Below are 24,648 nucleotides of genomic sequence, written 5' to 3'. Positions count from 1 at the left end.
AGTCTTGCTCCTACAAGTCCTTCTGCGACCAGGCACGGCGTGGTGGTTCCAGCGGGGCCAGCGTGCAATGCTGCTTCAGCGATGACTGCAACGGGCCGTCGCGGGGCCCCCGGAACGGCGGGGGAGCCCGGCCGCTGCACCCTCCGAGCCTGCTGGCCGCTGCGCTGGTGGGGAAGCTGCTGCTGAGCTGGCTCTGAGGGTCCCGGGCAAGTGGTGGCCAGCCCGGCGTAGCTGCTTGCTGCAATAGCCTAGGGACGCGCGCAGGTCGGCGGCCGGCGGGTTTGCTCTGCTTAAAGCACAGGAGAGGCTGAGCTGCCATCAGTCAAATAAACGCTGCAGTTAAAACCATACGTGCAGCCGCTGCGTCTCGTTTGCAAGAAAACCATCACCTCTGGAGAAGAGCCCAAACCAAAACGATTCAGCCCAAATCAAACTGATTTGGATTCTTGGTGCTCCATATGGAACGGGAGCTCATCCGAGTGCAGCCACCCTGGGGGACAGAGCCCCCTTCCCAGCACAATGCCCAACAAAGATGCTTTGGGGCTGCTAATTTGAGATTTGTGGCTGTGGGGAGCGGTTTCTTCCCTCCTGTGGCTGCAAAGAGATGGGCCTGGGATGGCTATAAATATATTTGGTGTGAAATACTGGCCGAGCCTGTATAGTGCAGCTCTTTGTGGTGCTCAGCAGGAACGTATTTTCAATATACAATGCTTGTAATGGTGAGAGCATCCACCCTAAGCCAAGTAAACTCCAGTGTTCTGCTTGCTGTGGCGGCTGAGAGCATCTTGGGGAAAGGGAGCCAAGGAGAGATCTGGCCAGCAGCACTTTGGGGCTGCCCTGGGCTCCTCGGGGCAGCGAGGTCCGGGGTGAATCCTGCCCATCCCATGGTTTGCAGAGGGGAGCATTAATGCAGGGATTGCTCCATGGTCTGGGGCTCTGCTGGAGCAGCTGGGCATGTTCTCTCAGCGAAAGCTCTGCTGGAAAAACCCCCAGGAGCACATGGTGCTGCTTTGTTTTGTAAGGGAGAACGGTGAAATCAAGAATGAGGAGGAAAGAAAGGGGAATGATGCAAGGAGGAGAGCGAAAGGGTGGCCAGGAGTGAGGAGAAGACAGCAGGAATGTGACTGCAAGACATGTAAGGTAGGGCAAGCCAGCAAAGTGCTGACTGAGAGCCCAGCCGCTGCCCCTTCAGCACCGCGACCTGCCGGGAGTTTCCCTTAGTCATAACGCAAGAAAAAAAGGGAACGGGTACTGAAACAGAAAAGAACAAGTTCAGACAGAAGAAAGAAATAATTCAGCATGCTCAGATCCAGCGACGGAACTCCCTGCTGCAGGATGTGACTGAAACGGAGACCACGGTGAGTGCTGGAGGATAAGAGGGTAGAAGTCCTGGAGAACGTGGATATCGAGTCTTGAGAGGGTTCCCACCATCCCAGAGGCTGCTTGGCTGCTGCCACTAGAGTGGAGATGCCCCCAGAGCAGATCAGTGTGTCTGCTGGGGGCTCGCTCCTTCCTGGGGTACAGGGAGGGTGTTTTCCTGAGGGGGACCCGAGATGCTGGTAGGAATTCTAAAGGCAGAGATGTGCCCTGAGAATCCTCTTGTGGCCCTCTATCTGTTAATGGGGGGTCTCTGCGGGTTCTGGGGTCTGGAGAGGAGAGGGGAGACTGAAAGACTCTCAAATGAGGGCAGAGCAGCGTGTGACTCTCTGCCGTGTGACTGCGCCCCTAGAAAACAGAGCTGCTTCACAGCCAGGCTCGGGCGCGAGTCACAAGGTCTGCAAGAGGTGCCCTGGCATAAAAATACCCTATGGAACAGTTTAGTCCTTGCAAAGCAGGCGGGGAGGGGGGAAGAAGACAGCAGTTGGCAGGGCACGGCCAGTGAGAAACGCCGTGGGGCAGGCAGTGCAGAAAGCACTGGGATGGAAAGGACAGCACGCGATGGCACCAGTGAGGGTCGTGGGTGAGGCTGTGCTGAAATCCCGGTGCAGAAGCTCCACATCTTGTCTGCTGTGCATCACAGAGTGCGTGTGGTGACACTGAGCCTGCTCAGCACCGGTGCACACGTGGGATTAAGTGGGTAAGTGCTGCAGCGGGACGGTGTATGTCACCTCCAGAATCTCCAGAGCTTGCCTGGACATGGTCCTGTCCTCACCCAGTGCAGCTGCCAGCCCTGCTTTGAGGAGAAAAGCTGCTTTTTCAACCTCCTTGTTTTCTTTTTGTTTGGTTAGTTTTTTTTTTTTTCTCTTATTCTAAGTATAACCCGGTTGCCACGTGTGGCCTTCATTTCCATAACTGGTGGTTTGTCATGCCTCAAGTTTTGGTTCCCTTCTAGCACCTCCAGCAGCTCTGCAGTGAGCGCTGGGCACTTTGCGACTCTGGCTCCATCGGTGTTTGTGGCTGGGTCAGGATGGGCTGCGGGGTCTGCAGCCGCCTGTGGTGGCGAGGAGATGGGCAGCGCAAGGAGCAAGGTACTGGCTGCCTTGAGGGTCGATCCTTCCCTCAAAACGTACGAGGAGCAATGCCAAAACCCCACTGCCGTGCACAGCAAGGTGGGCATCCAGGCTGGATGGCCCTGGGTGCGCTGGCTGCATTTACACGAGGTCCCGTCGGGGAGCTGGGGCAGGAGGAGAGGTGGTGGGAGGCAATCATGACTTTTCTCCTGATGCAATTAATAAACGCCACCCTTTGGGTGCCGCTTCTGGCAGAGCACAGGGCTGGACTGTCCCCCAGCATGGGAACTAGGGAGGACTGAGAGTGGGGAGGGAAGCTGCTCCTCAGGCACGTGGCCACGGCCGGCGGGCAACAGCGAGGAGAGCAGGCGCTGCTGCAGGGCCAGACGGGGCATCTATTTAATGGCATTGAGCACTGTGCTCTCAGAGATAGATGGGACAAACAGCCCTGTTGGGGGCTAACAGCAAAAAAAGAACCTCTTGTGCAAAAAGCTGGAAAGCATCACTCATGGTGTCTGTGGGAACGAGGCTCTGGATGCACCCTTGGAGATGCCGAGTGCACCCTCAGCGGTGCTGGCAGCCCCAGGATCGGTTTCACCCGCCCAGGGAGAAAGTGTTTGGGGGCCAGATGAGCTCCAGAGAGAAAGCAGGGACTTTCCGAGGGTGCAGCGCAGGGAGCCCGTCCTGTCCAGGGTGGTATGGGTGAGGAGAGCGAGTGTTTCCCAACCCCCAAACCCACCCGGAGCTCCAGCAGCATCCCAGGTGACGTTCCTGCAGGAGCTGCACCCAAACTGGGCTGCTCGTCTCCATCCACATTCAAGCACACGTTCGAAAGCCTGGAGCGAGCGGGGCCTCGGCTGCTGTGCTCAGCGCTGTGACAGCGTGGGGTTTCACCCACCGTTGGGGCACTGACTCGGGCCCGGAGCAGAGTCACAGAGAAATAAACACACATGTTTTCAGTAACAGCATTTGGGCAATCTTCCAGAGCGTGGAAAGGGGGAAAAAAAGCTTTGTTCTAAAAATGACCCAGGCCATAGGAAATGCTGGGGGCTGAGGCCATGTGTTCACTGAAAAACGCTTTGTGCGGCGAGCGCTGAACTGCGGGTGATTGCTCTGGGAAAAACATAACCTTCAAATGTGCAGCACTGGATCCTCAAAACCAGCCTGGCCTTAAACTGAAAAAGGAAAGGCCCCTGCAATGCCCCAGCAGCGAAGGGTAGGGAGCTGGGGGCATTTGCACTGCTGGAGCAAAGCTGGTGGCGATCCCTGGATGAGGACCCTGCAGAACCGACACCTGGGTGGGATTGTGGGAGCACCGCTGACCTCCCGGGGCTGCATCAGCTTTTGGGTGGGGGCAATGGGCTCAGCTGATTGACTAACAAACCATCAACTGATCCAACGTGAGGTTCTCTGAGCAACCAGGCAAAGCACTAACAATGCCCTAGGAGCTTTGGAAGCCCCAGCACTCTGAGTTTGTGTTGATGTCAGAACAACTGTGGGGCAGGAGCACCTGAGCACACCTGCCCTTAGGAACCGCTCTTGCATGAGAACCCACTTGGTGTTTCGAGCATCTGAGCTGGGGCCGAGACTCTCACCCCAGACAGCGTCTTGGTCGGGGTCAGTGGTCCTGGGGGATGCAGCTGGATGTAGCAGGGATGCAGTTGGATGTGATGGGGATGCAGCTGGATGTAGCAGGGATGCAGTTGGATGTGATGGGGATGCAGCTGGATGTGATGGGGATGCAGTTGGATGTAGCAGGGATGCAGTTGGATGTGATGGGGATGCAGCTGGATGCAGCTGGGATGCAGTTGGATGTGATGGGGATGCAGCTGGATGCAGCTGGGATGCAGTTGGATGTGATGGGGATGCAGCTGGATGTGATGGGGATGCAGCTGGATGTGATGGGGATGCAGTTGGATGTAGCGGGGATGCAGTTGGATGTAGCAGGGATGCAGTTGGATGTGATGGGGATGCAGCTGGATGCAGCTGGGATGCAGTTGGATGTGATGGGGATGCAGCTGGATGCAGCTGGGATGCAGTTGGATGTGATGGGGATGCAGCTGGATGTGATGGGGATGCAGCTGGATGTGATGGGGATGCAGTTGGATGTAGCGGGGATGCAGCTGGATGTGATGGGGATGCAGTTGGATGTAGCGGGGATGCAGCTGGATGTGATGGGGATGTAGCTGGGATGCAGCTGGATATGATGGGGATGCAGTTGGATGTAGCTGGGATGCAGCTGGATGTGATGGGGATGCAGTTGGATGCAGCTGGGATGCAGCTGGATGTGATGGGGATGAAGTTGGATGTGATGGGGATGCAGCTGGATGTAGCAGAGATGCAGTTGGATGTAGCTGGGATGCAGCTGGATATGATGGGGATGCACTTGGATGTAGCTGGGATGCAGCTGGATGTGATGGGGATGCAGCTGGATGTGATGGGGATGCAGCTGGATGTAGCAGAGATGCAGCTGGATGTAGCGGGGATGCAGCTGGATGCAGCGGGGATGCAGTTGGATGTGATGGGGATGCAGCCGTTCCCACGGACCCCGGGAGGCAGCGGGCAGGACGGGCTCGGGAAACTTTCCTGCAGCATCCCGGTGACGGAGAAGGAGCTGTTTGGAAAAGGGGGATTCACTGAGGCTCCGGGGGCTCTCGAGGAGCCCCCCCCCCCCCACGCCGCGGCGAGGACGGGGACGGGACCGCGACCGGGTCCGTTGCCGCGGGGAGGGACGCGAGCGCTGCCCCCGCACCCCACGAAGCCGCCCGGCGCCCCGCACTCACATCCGGGGCCGGGTTTGCTAATGAGAGACGTAATTAACCCGGAAAAGAGCGGAGGCAGGGGCACACCCCCTCCCCTCATGCCGCCCGCCCCTCCCGGAGCCGCTGCGAGCGCGGACGGCGCGGTGAGTGCGGGGAGGGGGCTCTGCGGGGAGGGGGGGTCTGCAGGGAACAGGGGCTGTGCGGGGAGTGGGGGCTCCCCCCCGGGGATGTATGTGTGTGTCCCCCCCCCCGGGGATGTGGGTCCCCCCGGGGAAAGGGGGCTCCATTCAGGGAATGGGGCTCCGCTCGGGGAAAGGGGGCTCCCCCCCGGGAATGGGGCTCCCCCCAGCGATTGGGGCTCCCCCCGGGGATAGGGGGCTCCCCTCGGGAAAGGGGTCCCTCCAGGAAAGGAGGTTTCCCCCCCTGGCAAAGGGAGCTCCCGCCGGGAATGGGGGTTCCCTCGGGGAAAAAGCGCTCCCTCCAGGAAAAGAGGCTTCCCCCCGGGATTAGGGGCTCCCACCGGGAAGGGGGCTCCCTCTGCAGAAAGGGGTCCCTCCGGGAAAGGAGGCTGCGGCCGGGAAGGGGGCTCCCCTTGGGGAAAGGGGCTCCTCTAGCGAGGGGCTCCCCGCAAGAAGGGGTCGGGGGCGCTGGAGGTGTCGGTGCCCCCATCAGGAGGCGGCTGAGCCCGAGGTCCAGCCGGTTGGTCCCTCGGTGCGAGGAGGCAGCAGAAAACGGTGCAGGAGTTGTCCCGGGTGATGCCCCGGGTGGGGAGGGCAGCTCCTGCAGGGATGGACCTGGGAATGGGGTCCCTGCGGGAGATCTGGGTGCCACACGCACCCGCCGCTGTGGGACGATGTGGGATCCGCTTGGAGCGCATCCCCTGACTGCGTCCTCGCCGCTCCCAACCCGCCTTCCAACAGGTTAATGATTTCATTAAGGCAAGTGTCTGGAGTTGGCAGGAGTTGGCTGCTGGGCTCCGTCTCCGGTGCCAGTCGCCGGATGGACGTCGGCACCGCGAGCTCTGGAAGCTCCGTCGCAAGGCCAGGTAGAAGGAAATAGCGCTGCAACCACTGCAGCTCGGGCTGTCTCGGAGCCGCACGAGGACAGCGAGTGTCGCAGCTCCGAGCTCTCTGAAACGGGGGTGGTCGCCCTGCACCCCGGGCATCACCAGGGCAGCTCGCACAGGCAGGCGTGAGAGAGGAGGAGGAGGAGGAGGGTGCTGTGTCCGCTTGTAGGTGTGAGGTGCTGAGGAGCCGCCTGCGGCCAGCGCTGCTGGGATGCTCTCGGTGCCAGCTCTCCGGCTGCTTTGGCTCCTTCTGGGGTGGGTTTCTGTGGGTCGCGCTGTGGCTGTAGCTGTGCGGTGAGGGCTGGGAGCAGGGCACGGGCAGCCGTGAGGCACGCACAGCGCTGGCCGCATGGTTTGCTTCCTGGAAAATCTGGCTGTGCGGCTGCACACGGGGCCTTTGAGCCAGCAGTGACCGCAGAGAGGAGCTTGGGTGCTGTTTGACCGATGCCCTGCACCTTCTGTGTCCTCCTAGGAAGCTCTTGCTCGTGTTTCAAGAGGCAAGCAAGGGGTGGTTTTTTCTGTAAACCTTCTTCTATAACTTAATTGCTCGTCATATCATTAACTGACTAGAAAAGGGTTGCCCTTCTTTGTGGGATATTATGACTCAGAATAAGCTGTACAGTCGGTTGCTTGAGTGTGGGGAAGGATCCTGGAAGTCTCTGATGTGCTTCACTATGAAAAGGCATCAATTCGTAGTGGGAATCTGTTAATGAGATCCCCAGGGCCTGATCCGGCGTGGTGCTTGGGCAGTTGAAGTTGTGGTTGGGTGGCAGATCAGTCTTTATGAATCAGGCGTGGACATCATCCGTAATTCGCAGCTTCCTCTGCCCCGTGCGAGCGTGGTGTCCGTAAGTTTTCCATAAATGAGCTGAAATGCCTCCTCACTGCGAGGCCTTCAGGAACTCATCTGTGCTTTTAAATGATACTGATTTTCTGCGAGGTCCCTCTTATTCTGCCTCTCAGGTTTAGCCTTGTGTCTTTCCTACAGCAAACACAAGTTTGGGTCTCGTGTAGAAATATTTATGCCTCAGAGTTTACGCAGTGCTCTATAAATAGTAAACGTTAGTAAATAAATAGCAAACGTTGGTAAACCAAGCGTTTTCTGGCCCTCCTGGAGTTCCTGAGCAAGAGGAGCAAATACCCACCTGTGGTGGAGCTGGAGATGCTGCTTTTATCCCTGTCCTATGGAAAAGTGCAGCTCTTGGTGGCTGCAAGGAGGGAGGTGGCTCGTGTGCTGCTGGCAGTGGGATGCGAGGGGACAGGGAGCAGGCAGGGAGGAGCGCGGTCTGGAGCGCAGGCTCTGGAGCGGCTGCAATCTCCTCTCCCCAAAGGGGTTTGTGTATCCGAGTGCAATCCGAGGTCAGCTCATGCAGAAGAGTTGAGCTCATTCACAGGCTTCCAGCTGAGCCCGTATCAATTAGGGATGGCAGGGGGGATGCAGGGAGTCCCAGGAGGCTGGGATGGACCCGGCACTGTAGCCCCATGGGGCTGGGGTCCCGTCCCTGCTGCCTGCAGCCACCTCAACTCCTGCCCGTCCCTCTCATCAGCAGAAGTCTCTGGACTTTCTTTAGCAGCAGGAGAAAGAGGTCAGTTATGAAGCCTGGCTGGTATGGTTGGAGGCATTTGGGAATCTGCTTCCTCCTGCCCTCAAAGAGAACCCCACAAAAAGCAGTAAAATGCGAAGTGCACACACAACCCCTGCATCAAGGCAAATGTGTTGCTTTAAACCAGTCCCTCCTACTGAAGCAGCACCACTTCCCTCCTAGAAAAGCCCTGATACCCATCTCTGAGACGCTGGTGATCAGCCCTGAGATCCTGGCAACAGGTTGGCTTGTTTTCTGCCACCTCCACCTCTGCAGCTGCACCACAACTCTTGCACAACACTCGTCTCTCGGGGCCCCGCTGTGCTGCAGCTCTTCAGCTCAAAAATAGTATTTCCTCCTTTTCTGCATGAGATCTTCTATTTGTACAGCCTCCCCTTCTGGCATCTGCGTGAGTTGTCCCTCTCGTACCGGACAAGGACAAACGGCGCTGGGTTCAGCTCGCATCCTTTCGCTGCCGGCTGCCTCTGTCCCTGCCTGCCCACGCGGAGCCGTGGCGAGGGGTCTCTGCCGATGGAGAGATGTGCAGAGACCCAGTCCCTGGGACAGCCCCGTGGCAGGGATGCAGGGGGCTCCCCTCGGCCTCCACAGGGTGGGTGGGAACTGCTGCCAAACTAAGGTGGTGGCAACATGCACCCATCCCGCTGACGCTGGAGCGAGTCCAGAGAAGAGCAACAAAGCTGGTGAGGGGGCTGGAGAACAAGAGGAGCGGCTGAGAGAGCTGGGGGAAGAGGAGGCTGAGGGGAGACCTCATTGCTCTCTACAACTACCTGAAAGGAGGTTGTGGAGAGGAGGAAGCTGGTCTCTTCTCCCAAGGGACAGGGGACAGGATGAGAGGGAATGGCCTCAAGCTCCACCAGGGGAGGGTCAGGCTGGACATCAGGAAAAAATATTTCACTGCAAGGGTCACTGGGCACTGGAACAGGCTGCCCAGGGAGGGGGTTGAGTCACCTTCCCTGGAGGGGTTTAAGGGACAGGTGGATGAGGTGCTGAGGGGCATGGGTTAGTGATTGATGGGAATGGTTAGTCTCAATGATCCTTGTGGATCTTTCTTTTCCAACCTAGTGTTTCTGTGATTCTGTGACTCAAAGCAGTTCAGACTCCGGCAGGGTGACTGAAAGCGATGCTTGGGCTCCCCTGCCTCTTGTGCCCACAGGGGACACGAATGAAGCCCAGTTACGGGCACTGCAGCTGCAGTTTTCTCTGGTCAGACTGCTCGTGCCCTGTCCCTGTGCTGTGGCAGGTTTGGGGTGGTGTTTCTCCCTTCTGCAGAGGGCCTTGTACAGCGGCTGCCTGGGACAGCCCAGCTCTGCTCCTCTGCGGCTCTGTGGCTATGGTGAGCTCAGAGGTGACCTCCTGGCTCGCCCTGGCTGGGGATGACACCGGGGAGGGTCCGTGCCCGCCGCAGACCTGGTGATGGCTTGGCCCCGCGGCGATGGGTCATTGTTTTCCCTGCTGACTCGGCATCCTGGCTGCACAGATTTTCTGCTGGAGTTGCAGATTGTTTTCCATTTCCTGGGAGTGTGCTCGGGTTCTCTCTAGCACGCAGTCTGCCTCGGGATTAGTTTTTATTATGGTTCCCAGGGACCTGGCATCTCACATCAAACCCTTTGTGGCTACTCCGTGTCCTCTTGGTGGGCTGAGCTGTGGCACGGGGCTGCCCCGTGCTGCTGAGCCTGGTGTGATGTGACCGCTGCTGTGGCAGGGGCAGTTTGTGACTCAGGGCTGTCACTTGGCATCGCTCTGTCCCTGCCCGGGGACATCCCGGTGACCGTGGTGCTGCCGCATGCAACCAGCGATCTCGCAGTGTGGCCAGCGTGCAGCAGCGATTGAGGCATCTGCAGCTCCTGGGTTTCCAAAGCCCCGCGGTTCCTCACTGAACTATTTTGGTCTGATCTGGCATCCCAGCACGCCTGGCAGCACTGGGTCGAGGTGGCCCTGGGGAGCTTGGGCTGTTGGGAACAGAGCACCCACCTCTTCTTGCCCATTCCCTCTCCGCAGGGTGATGTGAGAAGGAGCCCGGCATGCCGTACGTGGATCGACAGAACCGTATCTGCGGGTTCCTGGACATTGAGGAAAATGAGACCTGCGGCAAGTTTCTGCGGCGGTATTTCATCCTGGACACTGAGGCCAACTGCCTCCTGTGGTACATGGACAACCCCCAGGTAGGCTCTGTGCCCTAACTTCACATTGGGCACCTTCGTGGAAGTTGTAGTGAGTCTTTAGCTGTGTCTCGGGCTCCTTGTTGGGCTGCCAGGGTGGAGGCGTCTCCTCGGGGTCCCCAGGGGAGGATGCTGGCTGGTGCATCCGTTGTCTGTCGGGGTCTTCCATGGCTGAGTGTGGGCAGGACCAGCCTCCAGCAGAACGACTCCCCATGACTTCTGTGGTCTCTAGGACTGCTCAGCAGCAGCTTCCACTGCCAGTAGCCTCTGACACCCTGGAGAAGCCAGTACAAGTGCCAGTAGATGTGAGGTGTTAATGTCTCCTCTGCATCTTAGCATAGAGACAGTGATAACAAGTAAGAGAAGAGGTTATCCTAGAAGCACTTGTCATCTTGGAAACGGTGTCGTGCAGCAAAAGCACTTGGACCCGGACGCGGGTGGCTAGGAGAGCTGGAGCCTCTGTGTGTTGTACCCGATGTCTGCGGGGGCTGCTCCAGTGCTTGCAGTCAAGCTCAAAAGTACAGGAGCCAAAGCAGAGCTCGAGGAAGCCCCTCCTGGAAGCCCCACGGTGCTCGAGCACTGCTTGTCATCTGGGGAGGCACCTGCCTTCCTGAAGAGCATCTGCAGCAGATTCTTCGTTGCTGTGTTAGAATGGGAAGGGGAAGCACCCGCCACCTGCCCGCGTCCTGGCTGGTGTGAGCACTAAGTCCTGCTCTCTGGGCCATGCGAGGTGGGAGCTGGGAGCCCTTTCTGACCTGTGGGGCTGCTGCACGGGACGGTGAGCGGGGCAGGCAGCATGGAGGGCACGGTGCTGGGGTGCAGCGCAGCGTGGACGGTCCCAGCTGCTGTGGGGTGTGAGATGAACCAGGTGTGTGGAGAGGGGAAGTGGCCGGGGGCGGCAGTGCGGCTGTGGCTCTGACCCCAGTGACACCAAGGCACAGCCTGGCTCGCCTCCTCTGCATCCTCCCTGTCATTTACCTCCCATTGCTTGTTAAATGTTTTGCAGAACCTGGCTATCGGCGCGGGTGCCGTTGGATCTTTGCAGCTGACCTACATCTCCAAGGTAATATTGGGGTGGGGCAGAGGGAAAAGCAGCGCTCCCTGTTGTCCCTTATCCATGCAGCTTTCCTGGGACTTGGTCATAGAATCTTGGAATGCTTTGGGTGGGAAGGGACCTCACAGCCCATCCAGTTCTACCTCCTGCCATGGGCAGGGACACCTCCCGCTGGATCAGGGGCTCCAAGCCCCATCCAACCTGGCCTTGAACCCTTCCAGGGATGGGGCAGCCACCCCTGCTCTGGGCAACCTGGGCCAGGGCCTCCCCACCCTGCGGAGCTGCCACTGTGTTTTTCCCCGTGAGCTGCTCCTCTGCTGCTGCTGAGGAGGAGCAGGGGAGCGGCCGCTGTGCCAGGCTTGGCTCCTCTGTGCTGGAGCCGGATAAAGAGCAGCACAGATCTCTGTGTTCCTGCTGAATCATGATTTATAAATTAAGCACAGATGAAGCAACGCTGGGAGGCTGAGCCTTCCCCATTTCGGAAGGAGCCTCACTTATAAGTTATATATGTTTTAGTCTGAATGCGAATTGCTGCAGGACAGCATTTGGTCACAAGCGGCAGGACTGGGTCGTGCCAGCGGCTCTAACTGCCGGCTGTAAATAAGCCAGAAAAATGGAGATTTGCTTGAGAAAACATGTTTAAAGCATTATAGACTGGCTCCAAAGGAAGAAGGCTGTCAGAATAAATGCTCCCCGAATGCTGTGCCAGGAGCCCTGGGGAGTATTTTTCTTACATAAACAATCCCTACTCTTTAGGGAGAAACCACTGCTATTTTCCCTCAATTTTCTTAATTGCTGACAAGAGCGGCTGTGTTGGTCCGGCAGAAACTCGTGTTTCTCAAGGCCTTTGAAAGCTTTCCGCTCTTCGCTCAGCAGCGCAGCCAGTGCCGGGGGGGACAGTGGGAGATGAAAGCCCCGTCTCGGCGCTGACCTTCCCCTGGGACCGTGCGTTCGTTGCCGCATGTGCTCCGCGTTACAGCCCATACGGGCCAGTTCCCCAGGGCTCACGCAGCTGCGCGGCAGCTCCTGCGCTCGTGCCGTGCGTGTCGTCCTCATGGGCATGGGATGCTCCAGTGCTCCCAGCGCCGCGGTGCCCACCAGCCCAGCATCTGCCGGGGGGCAGAGCCCAGGGTGGCAGAGCCTGGGTGGGAGCGGGTGATGTGCTCGTTGGGCCCTGCCTGCTGCTTACATTCTTCTTCCTTGGATTGAGCTGCCTGCCTCCCCTGTGGCTGGAGCGATGCTGGGCACGGCGTAAGGAGGCTGCACCCTGCGTCATGCCAGCAGCTGAGTGCTCCTTCCACAGCCCCACACACACCCTGCGGCATCGGTGCTGGACATGGCTGGGTTGGAGCTTCCCCTCCAGCATGGATGCAGGGATGGAAACCTCTGGCTCTTGTGTGTGCCATTATCTTGGGTTCTTACCTTTAGTTTTTCCTCTTATCTGCTCCATTGCAGGTCAGCATCGCCACCCCGAAACAGAAGCCAAAAACTCCATTCTGCTTTGGTGAGTGAGGGGCTCTGCTGGCAGGACTCCCCGACATGGGGACCACGGGAGCTTCCCAGACCCCAGCTGGGGTTCTCACCAAGGTTTCAGATGGGAGTTTACACCCAGGTGCTGAGAGGATGGAATCCCAAGGGCCCTCAGATGCCCCGTGCGAGGGGGTGACTTCGGCACTAGGTTACATCCTTGTTTGGACCACGGCACAGCCTTGGTTCAAGCCCAGCACTGACCCTGCCCTCTATCAGCCCTGGTGCAGGAGCTCTGAGGTTATGTGAGTCTGTGAGGATACCCCTGAGCAGCTGCCCTGTCCCCTCTGTCCCTGAGCACCGACCCCTGGCTGCTTTTCCACACGAGAGCTTGCAGGACCGATACCTGCAGATTGCTCTGGCACCAGGAGCTGAAGGACGCTGTTCTGTTGATTTATTGTCTAATCTGTTTTAAATGATGCTGAGCGCTGAACAAGGTTCCCGACTCCTCTTTTTGTTCCCTCTTTTGGCAGTTATCAATGCTTTATCTCAGCGATATTTCCTACAAGCCAGTGACCAGAAGGATCTGCAGGACTGGGTGGAGGCACTGAACCGGGCCAGTAAGATCACGGTAGGTTGCGTTTGCTCCTCTCTGGTGTTGCTTTATCTTGCCTTGCTGAGCCACTCCGCAGCCCCCTGGAAGAGCTGTGCTTTTCCTTCTTGCTGTGCTCTCCTCCTCCATCGCATCCCTGGTCCCACCTGAGGAGCAGCGGTGGAGGTGGCCGGGCTGTCCCCAGCCTGGGAGAGCGGGTCTGTGCCAAACCTGCCAGGCTTTCACCTGCATTAATGCCAAGGTGGTGCTGGGGAAGGATCAGAGCACAGCTCTCGGCTGGTGGCTGCAGCGTCTTATCCTCCTCCTGGAGTCAGCTCTGCTTCTGGTGCATCCCTGTGTTGCTGTTGCCGTCTCCGGGGTCTGGATTCATACGGGGATGTTCCCTCCATCACCCCTATGGTCAGGATTTACGTCTCTGGTGTTTCCTCATGCATCTCCACCTTCCCTGCCCAGCTGCTGGGAGGGTGGCACCTGCATCCTGGGGAAGGTCCTGCAGGATTGATCCCCATCCCTGCCTGCTCCGGGGTGTTTCCCTCCTGTCGGCTGGGATGCCCATAACCGCTCCTCACCGTGGCTCTCAAAGGGTGTCTCTCTTGTGCTGCAGTCATTTATTTACTCAGTTTTTATTCTTCCTGGAATGTCGAGCCTTATGCCGAGGCACAGCAAATGCCCTGCACTGTAGCTGTGCCTGGATCCAACGGAGTTTGTCTGCCGTCGCCTCTCGTTTTCCGTTGTGTTCACGTAACCATGAATTCATGGTCACTGACCCGGGAGCTGGCGGGGGCTCTGCTCCTCAGCTGCCCGGCGCTCTTGGCAGCGAGGATGCTGCCGCGCTGCCCCTCCCCTGCAGCAGGGCAGGAGCTGTGGGATGCTCAGCTGGCAGCGCCCGTGTGCCAGGACTCCTGCGTTGGGGGTTTGCAGGACAGCTCCTTCCTGGGGCTGCGATGGGGGAAGCCGGCAAAAGGGGCAGGGTCTGCACACCTGGTGTCTGTTTAATGCCAGCAAGGTGTTCTGGATCATGCACTGCTGCATGTCGGCCGTGGTTTGTAAGCTAAATATAAGGAAAAACCACGGCAAACGGTTTAGGATTGGGACCTGTCAACTTTTATCTAGGAGTTTTTGTTTAAAATGACTGGATTGCTGTGTTGTCCCTGTGGGAAACTCATCCACAAGACCAGACCTGGCTTGTGTTTTCTATTTTTATCTGCGATATATTAAAAGTGACAACCTCTGTGCCTGCAGCCCCCAAACTGACTGCATGGGCTCTGGCTTGTGCCTTCTCTTCTATGGATTCAGGTGATAGTGGCTACGAAAAACCCATCTCCAGAGCTGAGTTGGAGCTGTAACTGGACCCTGCCAGCGCTGTTTGCCCCGGAGCTGCTGGGGTGGTTATCCTGGGGTGATTCCCCACATTGCTGCTCTACCAGGCTGGCTGAGCTGCGAGCCAGTGTGACAGTGGAAAGAGATGCATCTCCGGCTTTCACAATAACCAGCAGTGGTTTTCATACCTCAGTGTTGGCCACCCCTGCCCAACTCTGGCTGAGTCCCAGCCAGCTCATCCAGGCCTGCGGAGAGAGGCTCTCGCGAGCTGCCTGGACATCACAGGGCTCTCAGGATGCAGGCTGTGCTGCTTTGCCCTGCCTGGGAGATCCCTCTCCTCCTCTGCAGCTTCCTGGAGGTCTCTGTTTGCACCTGGGCTTCCCTGGGCTCTGAGTTGCAGTGGCTTCATCACCGTGGCGTGGATGGAGAGGCACAGGAGGGCCGTGGGGTGATGTTCTGGCTTTTGGCAGGGCTTTGATCCCTGGAAGCCTCTGCCCTGTGAGCAGACTCTCTCTTCCCCGGGCTCTGCCGGGCTCCTGGCCATGAGCCGTGCCGCACCAAGCAGGCTCACGTGTAGGTTTGGTGCCCGCTGCCACCGGGCAAGCCGCTCACCACGGTGGGACGGGAAGGATGGGGCAGCGGTTTGGGTATTGCTCCTGGTGCACAGGTCCAGGTTCAGCTTCCGCTTCTCACAGAGACTTCTCCTCTGCGCTTGGCAAAGCGGTTCCTGTGTTTCCTCACCCTGCACGCTGTCTCTGTAGCTGGGGCCTCGGCGGCTGGAGGCGTGAGGTCTGCAACTGGCGTGACTGTGACAAGGGACTCTGTTTCTGCACAAGGATGTTTGAGCTGGAGGCAGCGCTGCCTGTGCTGGGCACCGAGCAGCACCTTCCCCCTCGCCCTGCTGCCTGCAGAGACACAGCTCCTTCCCCTTGCCCTGCTGCCCGTACGTGCAACGTCTCTGTGTCTGCATTGTGAAAGCGTTTCCTCTCACCCCACCAGCTCCCCAGCCTCACCGTGTTGCCTTCTCATGCTCTGCCTGTGGTGCTGGTGGGTGATGGTGCCCATGGAGCTCTGCATGGGGCTGAGCAGTGCAGGCGTGTGGGAGCCTGTGTGGTGTGGCCCGTGCTCTCATGGCAGGAGGCGATGGTTCCGGAATGTGCTGCTGCCGCCTGCTCCATCAGCAGAGCCAGGCTCTGGGAGAGCCTCAGGGCTTTGCGCAGGCAGCGAGGCTCTTTGGGGACTGGAGTCTCATCCTTGGCCCTTCGTCCTGCCCTGCATGTGGGTTGTGACGTCTCAGCACAGACCCCTGCCCCCAAGTTGTAAACGAGGTCTCAGCCTAAATGCGAATCCAGTCATCTCGGGAGCGACTGGAGAGCAGCCATGAGCTCTGCTCTGCCCCGACAGCAGCCGATGCTGGGGTGGTTTGCAGGGAAAGGACCGCGTGGCACTCCCTGTGTGCTCTGGAGGGGCAGGCAGAGACCCTGATTAATGGCATTAGAGAAGTGCAAGTGCATGCTTGGAAGGAAAACATGAAAACTGCCTTCCTATCCAGAGCTGGGTGCTGGACAGTAGGAGCCGGGAGGAGGAGAGGTTGGATGATGCACTGGGTTCCCGTGGCACAGCCTCTGCCCGGGGCTGCTGCAGCGGAGACACAACCTGCCTGGCCACACGATGCAGGACACGCAGGTGACCGATGCGTGAAATAGCGCCCGGGTGTCTGCTGCACTGCTCGGCCTCGTTAGGCAGCCAAAAGCTCATCATTAAGCCTCGCTGTAAGTAGAGCGGGGACAATTAAAGGAGTGAGTGTCCCACAAAAGCACTGGGCTGCAGAGGCGAGTTGCAGGTGTGTGTTTGGTGGTGCTTGATTATTCACCACCTCTCCTCTCCCATCTGGGTGCCTCCTTCTAAACTCCAGGGTGGAGCCCACACCCTCCCTGACAGGGGTGGCTCTTTCATTTATTGTTTTTTAGAGGGACGTTGGTGTATTTAGGAGGACAGAGGTGATAGCGCCCAGTGCAGGCGTGGGGCTGCCCAGCATGGTCACACCTGTGCCCTTCACTCCTTTCTTCCTCCCATAGGTGCCAAAGGGCAGCAGTGTCCCGCCAGCCACCGAGATCGCGAAGCCTCCCGTGGTGCCCCAGGCCCAGGAGAGGAAGCCCCAGGTGGCCTACAAAACCGAGATCATTGGGGGGGTGGTGGTCCACACGCCCATCTCCATCAACCAGGTGAGCAGGTGGGATCCGTGCACAGCCCTGAATCCTGGGGGTGAAATCCCTGCAACACCAGCATCCCGCTTTGGTCTCTGTTCCCTGTGCTTTGAGAGCAGCTCCTGGTGTGGATAAGCAGAAAAGGTGGCAGCTGAGCAAGCGCGTTCCCACCATGCTCCTCCTTGGTGTTCCCATTCCTCACTCCCAGAGGTCTTTGAGCCCTTGAGCTGGGCTGGGAGGGGTCCCTGCCAGCGCGGGTGCCTGGGTCTGCAAACCACTTGTTGCAAACGATACCCAGATTCTAGTGGGAGGTGTTCCTGCCCATAGCAGGGGGGGGTGGAACTGGATGAGCTTTAAGGTCCCTCCCAACCCAAACCATTCTGTGATTCCATGATTCCTGCTTCAGGGAGGGAGAGCGCAGGGAAGGCGAGTGTCAGGGCATTGCTGTTGCTTTAGCATCTGTTGTGCCGCACCAGCGCTGAGCAGCACGGTAGGTGGGGAAATGCTGTTGATGCACAGCTGTGGCTGGTTCTCTCCTTGTCCACCCTGCGGGCTGGAGCAGCAGAACCTGCGTGTCTGGGCCCCGCAGCCTGGGGTGACACTGGGCATGGGGGTCTGGGGGGCTCTGGGGGTCCAAGGGAGGTCCAGCGTGGGGCTGGAGGCAGATGCTGCTCTGGGCTGTTGGGGAGGCTGGTTTGCACTTTCATTTCTGGAAACCAGCTGAGTGCCTGCAAACCCTTCCCAGGGATGTATAAATAGCTGCACTTAGCACCCTGCAGCACCTCTCCTTTGTCTGCTCTGAAGCGTGAGGAGATGAGGGGGTGTGAGGAGGAGAAGAGTACGAATCTGCTCCATCCCACGCCATCTACAGTCCAAGTCCCCCATCAAGGTACCTGAGGCAGAGGGACCCCGTGTTGCTGCCCCCATAAAGCGGCCAAAGGGGCTCCTGGTGCCGGGGCGGTGGCTGGTGCCGCTGTCGTGGCTCTGTGCCCCTTCCCACGGCACGAGGCCGGATGCGCTCGTGCCCCGTGGCGTCTCCCACCTTTGGGCGCTCATCCGGCCCCAGGTCTCACTTTAGCTCTTATCAGTGGCAGCACTAAAAATAGAGCAGAGAATTAGATCATTGCAGGGTTTTTACTGTCAGGTGCTTTTAACGCTTCCCTGGCAGCAGGGTTTGGGGAGCCGGGTGCAGAGGGACGATGCTGGTGGCCACCCCCTTGGGATGCTGTTTGACCCTCACCCCCAGGCTGTGCCTCCCCTCTGCTTCCTCGAGTGCCCTGCAGCCGGGGCAGCCTGGCTGCCAGCTTGCAAACAAGTAGCAGCACCCAGCCCTGAGACTTTTCTTTTTGGTTTCAGTGAGTTAAAGTTACTCTTTCCTCCTTACACTTGAGCCTGTGTCTCTCTCCTCCCCTGCTACCACTTCCCAAGAGCAGTGAGCTCCATCCTCAGCCCTTGCTTGGTTTCTTCCTTTCACCAAGGTGTTTTTCAAATGTCGTGCGTCAGCTGCTGGGATATTTTCTGCTGTCTTGCTGCTTGCCCCCTGTGAAAAGGTTATTCCTTTGCTGCAGCTTCCTGGGTGCGTCTGTGGTTTCCTGGCTCTGCCCGGGCCAGTGCTGCCCCGCAGTAGCTCTGTGACTGCAGTGGGGAGCCCTGTGCTCTGGCTGTACCCCCAAGCTGGCCAGCAGCATCGCTCCTGGGTGCCGTGTTCCCTATTTCAGCAGCATCCCCATCCCTGGGGACACAGCCAGCTGTAACAATTGTCGCAGCTGGTGCAGCCCAGGCGTGGGCAATACGAGGATTCCCCTTGGTGGCCAGGCAGGAGTTCAGCTTCTTGCTCTCTGGAGGTGCCAGGTGACAGTTTGGAGACAGGTAAATGTCTGCGTGTCTCTGTCCTGGAGAAAGCGAAGCCTCTCGAAGGTGCTGGAAGGAGCAGGGCGGGCAGGTCGCTGGTTAACCGCAGCGGCAGTCGCACCGGTGTGGGTGCCATATAAGGCTGGTGGCAGCAAGAGCCACCCCGGCTGCCATGGCAATGCTCAAACCTCAGCACAGAACTGGAGGAAGGGGTTGGAGGGACGGGGAAGGAGATGAGCACAGATGTTTCATCTCAAGCATCCTCTGTGCTGCCAAGTGGGGAGGGAGGGGGATGCTTACAGTGGGGCAGGGTCCAGCCCTTGGGATGTGCTGGGAAGTGCTCGGGGTGAGCCCTGGTGTGGGTTCTGGGCACATGGCCACATGCACAGCCTGTTCATGCTCACAGCAGTGAGCGTCGTACTTGGGGAGAGGCAACCCAAGGACAGTGGAAGTGTGATTTTTCTACCTGGGCTCCAAATGTCACAGTTTCTTTTGGGAGAATTTGGCTGTGAAAATGCAGAGCGGAGACTTTCTGGCTTTCCTGGGCAGTTTATTCCCATGATATATTGTCTTCTCCAGTTGGAAAGCATCCCTGCTTTCTAGCTTGGGTCTGGCTGGCTCCAGGTCCCAGCTGGTGGTTTTCATTCTGCCTCCCTCTGCCAGATGAAAGAGCTCCTCGAGCCTCATGTTCCCTCCAGGTCCGTGGTGCAGTTGAGTCACCTCTTGGTGTTTGATAACCAGGCAGATGAGGTCCTGTAACTGTTTGCTTCAGCTCTCAAGTTACTTTTCTGTTGCATTTCCAATTTCTTCATGTTGTTTTATAACATGTGGGCGCCAAGAGGGTGAATCGTACTCGGGCAGCAGCTGCATGGGATGAGATAAAATCAGCTCTTGACTGTGGTTTGTTCCCCTGCTCATGTCCAGGCATTGCAGTCAGCCCCTGGCATGCAGTGCTGCGCTCAGGGCTTGCTCCGGGCTGCTTTTCCTTCCAGCTCCGCTGTCGTGCCTCCTGGCAAGGAATTGTCCTCTCTGCTCTCTCCGTTTCTCCCTGTAACTGTGTGCTCTCCCTTTCTCCACAGAATGGTGGAGACGGAGGGGAGGGCAGCGACGTGGCCACCCACCCGCTGCTGCGGCGCTCGCAGAGCTACATCCCCACCTCTGCGGCCAAGCCGCCCGCCGGGCTCCCTGTCCTCAAGAGCGGCTACTGCGTGAAGCAGGGCAACGTGGTGAGTGTGGGGAGTCTCAGCCAGGCGATGATGCTCCAGGGATGCTCCGCATGCTGGACCACAACAGCGTGCTGGGAGCACAGGAGCCCAGCTCTGAGCAGATTCCTCCTCTCTCTTCCAGAGGAAGAGCTGGAAGCGGCGGTACTTTGTCCTGGATGAGTTTTCCGTCAGTTACTACAAGTGCGAGCAGGTCAGCAGCCCTTCCCTGGGCCCGTCTGCTCCCGTCCCAGTGCAGGGGGAGCCCCAGGGGCCAGTCAAGCCCATCGTTGTCTCCTCTGGTCTCTGCAGGACAAGGAGCCCTTGCGTTCGATTCTCCTGAAGGACATCTGCAAGACCCACGAGTGCCTGGTCAAGTCTGGGTAATGCTCCCATCCACCGTTCCCTGCTGGAGCCACCTGCGGGATCTCTGGCTGCTGGTGGGAAGCAGCTCCCCGAGGAGCCGAACTGGAGGAGGGCAGAAAGGGAACTTGGCTCCCTCCTCTGGGGAGCCCAGAGCTCCCCAAACAGCTGTAAGATGGTGCCAGGCTGAGCTGTGCTGCCGCTCGCTTCCCTTCCACGGCCCCATTGTGGGGGTCGGGGGATGCGGCTGGATGTGGGATGTTGGCTGTCCTCTGTTCCTCCTGGTGCCGATACCCATCTCCCTTGGCAGGCATGCTCCTGCAGCTCTTATCTCTGCAGATTAAGGAGTGTGGGGCCCTGCGCAGTAAATCACATCATACGACAGAAGAGCAAAGCTGTTGACAAAGCTGCTGGAAGCCGCGCAGAGGCATTTTCCTTAAATTGGCACCAGTGGCCATGCAGTGTCCTGGCAATGATTTATTGCAGCAAAGGCTGATAAAATCAAAGTAACTTGAAGATTTGCAGTGGAAAATGAACAAAGAAAACAAACCTCTTCAGCAAAAGTAAAAATGTATTTGATTAATCTCTCTCCGAATTGTTATTCATAATAAGTAATGGAAAGTTCCTGTTTAGACTGAGCTGTAAACAAGAGGGATCGCAGGCCTCGGGAGGGGCAGGGTTCAGCTGGAGCATCTGCGTAGCCAAAGGTCGCTAGGGAGCCAGAGTCTCCTCAAAATCCCAGTGAGATCCAAGGTTTGCCTCCAATATGTTTCACCTCAGCACACGCTAGAGATGAGGGTCAAACAGGCTTTTTCTCTTCCATGGTGATGTCTGGGTGGTGACTGTTTCTCTCTGTTCTTAGTGACCTCCTGATGCGGGACAACCTCTTTGAGATCGTAACGAGTTCCAGGACCTTCTACATCCAGGTGAGGCAGCCAGGGCAGGGTTGCTCCTCTGGGCAGTCAGTTCCTCTCCTGCAGCCCGTGCCGGCCCCGCTCCTGTGAACGCGCTGTTCCGCCCCGCTGGCACGCAGCAGCCGAGGGGTTTGGAACAGCTTCACTGGGCACGGGCAGCGAGGGAGAACTGCGGGTCGTTTCACTTCTCCCTCAGGCTTATTTATAACAGCGAGCAGGAAAAAGCACGGACACAAGCACAGGGCAACGTGATGAGCATCGCGGGGCTGCCTCCCGTGGATTTGGCCTCGTCCGTGCTTCCCTGTGGCAGGGATCGGCGCTGGCTGGTGGGTGCTGGTGGCAAAGTCTCACTCCAGCTGGTGTGTTTTGCAGGCAGACAGCCCCGAGGACATGCACAGCTGGATCCGAGTGATCTCGGGGGCAGTCCAGGCCCTGAAGACTCGCCCCAGGGTAGGTCACCTCCTTTCAGCTCCATATTCAGTCTCAGGTGGAGTCTGGGGCAACGTAGAGGATATTTGTTGAGTGGCTTGTGTTAGCCAGGATGAGATCCCTGCCCTCTCTGGGTTTGTTTGCCAGTCACTGGAAAAAGTTCCCTTGGTAAAGATGGAAAAATGAGATTCAGGCATTGAACTGGACCTGTACAAGCCCTGCTCCTGCTGAGCCTGGAGAGCCAGGCTGGTAGCAAAAGGCCATTTAATCCAGAGTTTGCTTAGGGTTTTTCCTTTCTGCAGAGTGCATGAAAGGCCTGGTCCCAGCCCCCAGAGCTTTGCAAACTGCTCACAGCATTGCACACACAAACCCCAGCTCCAGCCAGCCCTCACTCAGCTCCAGTCTTCCTTGCAGGAAATGTCCTTCATGAGATCCAGCTCCCTGGTCAAGCCCGGGGGCTCCTCAGCCCCTTCCCTGCAGAGGCAGATGGCTGGGGAGAGACAAGCGCCGTGCAAAGCCCCCTCCACCTCCTCCTGGCAGCCCTGGACGCCAGTGCCGCGGGCAGAGGGGAAGCAGCCGGCGCCGGAGGAGGTGCCCGCGCCGCTGAGAGACTCGGTGTTCCTGCCGTCCTTCATGGAGCACAACAGCGGAGCCGCGCCGGGCACGCGTGTGCGGCACAGGTCGGAGCCGCAGCATCTCAAGGAGAAGATGTTCCCCTTTGACTTGGACGACGAAAGCATCCGGACCTCCGATGTCTGACAGGGCACCAAGCCACCCCTGGGGTCCCTGGAGGATGCGCAGCCAGCGCCGTGCCCGGGACAGCTGGTCTCGTGTGTCCGCTCTGTGCCTCGGACTGAACTCACTCCATCGTCTCTGTAGGGGGAAGTGGCCCTTTCCCTCCACTGCTGCTCATCCCTGCGATCCAGGATCCAGCTGGAGCTGCGTCCTGGTGCGGCTGGCATGGGGGCATCCTCTTCTGCAACTGCATCCTTTTCCCCTAAAACCAAGCCTGGAGGAAGCGGCAGGAGGTCTCGGAGGTGTGAAGGGGAGGGTAGCCTTTCTTGTGTTTAGAAAAAACACTTTTCTCCCCTACCTTGCTGCTCAGCCTTCCCCCAGCAGCCTGGGCAGAGCCAGGGAGATGCCAGCACGGCGGCTTGTGAAGCTTCTCACTTTGATGACTTCTTCCCTGGGAGACCAGCTCTTTATGCTGCCTGACTGGTGCCGTATCAACAAATCTGTGGGCTTTTAATTACCTTTATTTTGCACCTGTGGCCACTGTTAGACCCCAGGTTCCCTGCTCCGCCCCTCTGAAAGGCTTAGTGGAGCTTTTGGAGCACTAGCCCTGATGGTGGCTCCCGGGAACAGGAGCATCCTCAGGAACGGTGCTGGATTTGTACGGTGAACATCTGGACACCAGGAAGCCGCAACCGAGTGGTAAAGTGCTTTTAGCACAAAGCAAGAAAAGCAGAGTGTGTAAGTGCAACTGGGAAGACTGGGCCAGCCAACCCGCCTGCTGCCTGCCTCGAAATGGAGCTAAGCAGAAGCTTTTAGTGTAAAGTGAAATTGTCACTTCTGCAACCAAACCAGCTCATGTAGGAGGTGATAGTGTAGAAAGCTCAGGTATTTCAGATAGGTGCTGGATGATAAACCTGGGTGTCTTGTTGGGAATTGCATTGCATTAGCGGTCTGTGGAGTGGTCAGAGTGAGCAAGGCTTTCTGCTGTTGTGGACTGATTACCTGCTTTTTGGGTTTTGGTTTTTTTGTTTTTTTTTTTTTTTGGCATTACATGCTCTCTGCTCTGCAAATTTGGCTCAACGTGCTCCCAGGGAGCCAAAACATCTGGTTTGTCCCTGCCCTTTCCAAGTCTCCGGCTGTTTGACAGCTGGCCCAGCCTGGGATGGAGTGGAGCTTTATCAGTTGAGCTCTGGGGCGTTGATGAGCCCAATGGATCTTAATGGGATTACATCCCATCTCATCGCATCCATGCTGCTCCCCTGAAGGTGCCCTAGTGCAGCTGTGGGGGGACAGCACCTCCCAAACTGGGGGTGAGGGTGGCTCTGAGAGGGGTGTGCGGAGCTACTGGAGAACAAACTATGAAGATGAGTGGGAATCGATGCAAATGGTACAGTGTGAGTGTTAATATTTGTTATTTAATTGCAGGAACCTAGACCAGCCTGTTCCCTTTTCTCCTCCTTTTTGCTTTATTTGCACTCATGTGTTTAAAATCTGGGCTTTTTTAGGCTGCCCTTGCTGTTTGGCTCGTAACAGGGTGCTTCAAGGCTACTTTAATAGCTCGGTGAGCCTGTTGCTGGCAGTCACTGCGTTTGGTGAGAGCGCCTTGACCTCATTTCTGGAAAACTGGGAATGCAGAGGGACGAGGGCTGCTCTGCGCGAGGCTTCCAAACCACGGGCAGCAGGGTTTTTGTTGCTTGGTGATTGCAAAGTTTCCTCAGGCCTGGGAATGTGCAGCAGGAGCTGTTGCACAATGAGGGTTAATTATCCGGGAGAAGAAGCTGCCAGTGGCTCCAGTGCTGTTGCAACATTCCTGTTTCTCATTCCTGCTCTCCCTGCATCGCCAGGACATTGTGGAGGCTGAATGTGAGGCTGAAGCAAGCGAGGCCAAAGTCCTGCTGGGCTCCAGCCCCCTCGCAGTGCGGGTGTTGGTGAGGGAGGAATTTTTTTCCCATCACCAAGGACCAGGCGGATCAGCCGGACCTGGAGGGAGCTTTGCAGCGATTTTTAAAGCAGCCAGGTGTCCTCTCAGCTCCGTCTGCCTCCCGGATCTCCTCCCTGGGGATGCAAACACAGCCGCTCAGAACCAAGGGTGTGCTGTGGGTTCCCTTGGGATGCACACAGGTTCCAGGTGTCTTGTGCGGAAAGAGTGCTGTGAGGGATGGGTTTGCTTTTTCCTGTGGAAGCTCCCGAGCGGTTCCAGCCATTTCTAGCTGTGGATTTCAAGTGCTCTTAGGGCTGGGGTGCCTGCGCGGGAGATGCTCTGGTTACCCGGCTCCCACCCCTCGCCTGGAAATGCAGGAGATGGACCCCCCCTTTATTCCCCTGTGTTTTTAAATAAAGAAGGAATTCCCAGTTCCTTTTCTAGGTTCTCTGGTGGCACTGTGCATTTCAGGAAACGATTGCTGGGGGTTGAATGCTGTCCCTGCAGGGTGGGGGGGACCAGGGGCACCGC

General features: G+C 57.9%; 1 protein-coding gene across 2 annotated transcripts; it reads left to right on the top strand.

The window, feature by feature from the left end:
* Nucleotides 1-1,241: 1,241 nt before the first annotated feature.
* Nucleotides 1,242-24,551, top strand: PLEKHA2 (pleckstrin homology domain containing A2). Of its 2 annotated transcripts, XM_069877381.1 has the most exons (12): nucleotides 1,242-1,358; nucleotides 9,881-10,044; nucleotides 11,048-11,104; nucleotides 12,551-12,599; nucleotides 13,096-13,193; nucleotides 16,574-16,720; nucleotides 19,633-19,779; nucleotides 19,901-19,969; nucleotides 20,068-20,138; nucleotides 20,981-21,044; nucleotides 21,405-21,482; nucleotides 21,876-24,551. In XM_069877381.1, exons 2-12 carry the CDS (start codon nucleotides 9,904-9,906, stop codon nucleotides 22,218-22,220), a joined length of 1,266 nt encoding a protein of 421 aa, XP_069733482.1. In that variant the 5' UTR covers nucleotides 1,242-1,358; nucleotides 9,881-9,903; the 3' UTR covers nucleotides 22,221-24,551. The 2 variants fall into 2 exon arrangements, with proteins under 2 accessions (XP_069733482.1, XP_069733481.1); XM_069877380.1 differs by lacking the exon at nucleotides 1,242-1,358 and having other exon boundaries at nucleotides 9,840-10,044.
* The last annotated feature ends 97 nt before the right edge of the window (nucleotides 24,552-24,648 follow it).

Source organism: Phaenicophaeus curvirostris, chromosome 27, assembly GCF_032191515.1.
Source record: "Phaenicophaeus curvirostris isolate KB17595 chromosome 27, BPBGC_Pcur_1.0, whole genome shotgun sequence".
Lineage (NCBI taxonomy): Eukaryota > Metazoa > Chordata > Aves > Cuculiformes > Cuculidae > Phaenicophaeus > Phaenicophaeus curvirostris.
Note: the sequence above shows the minus strand (reverse complement) of the source record. Positions and strands in the feature narration are given on the sequence as shown.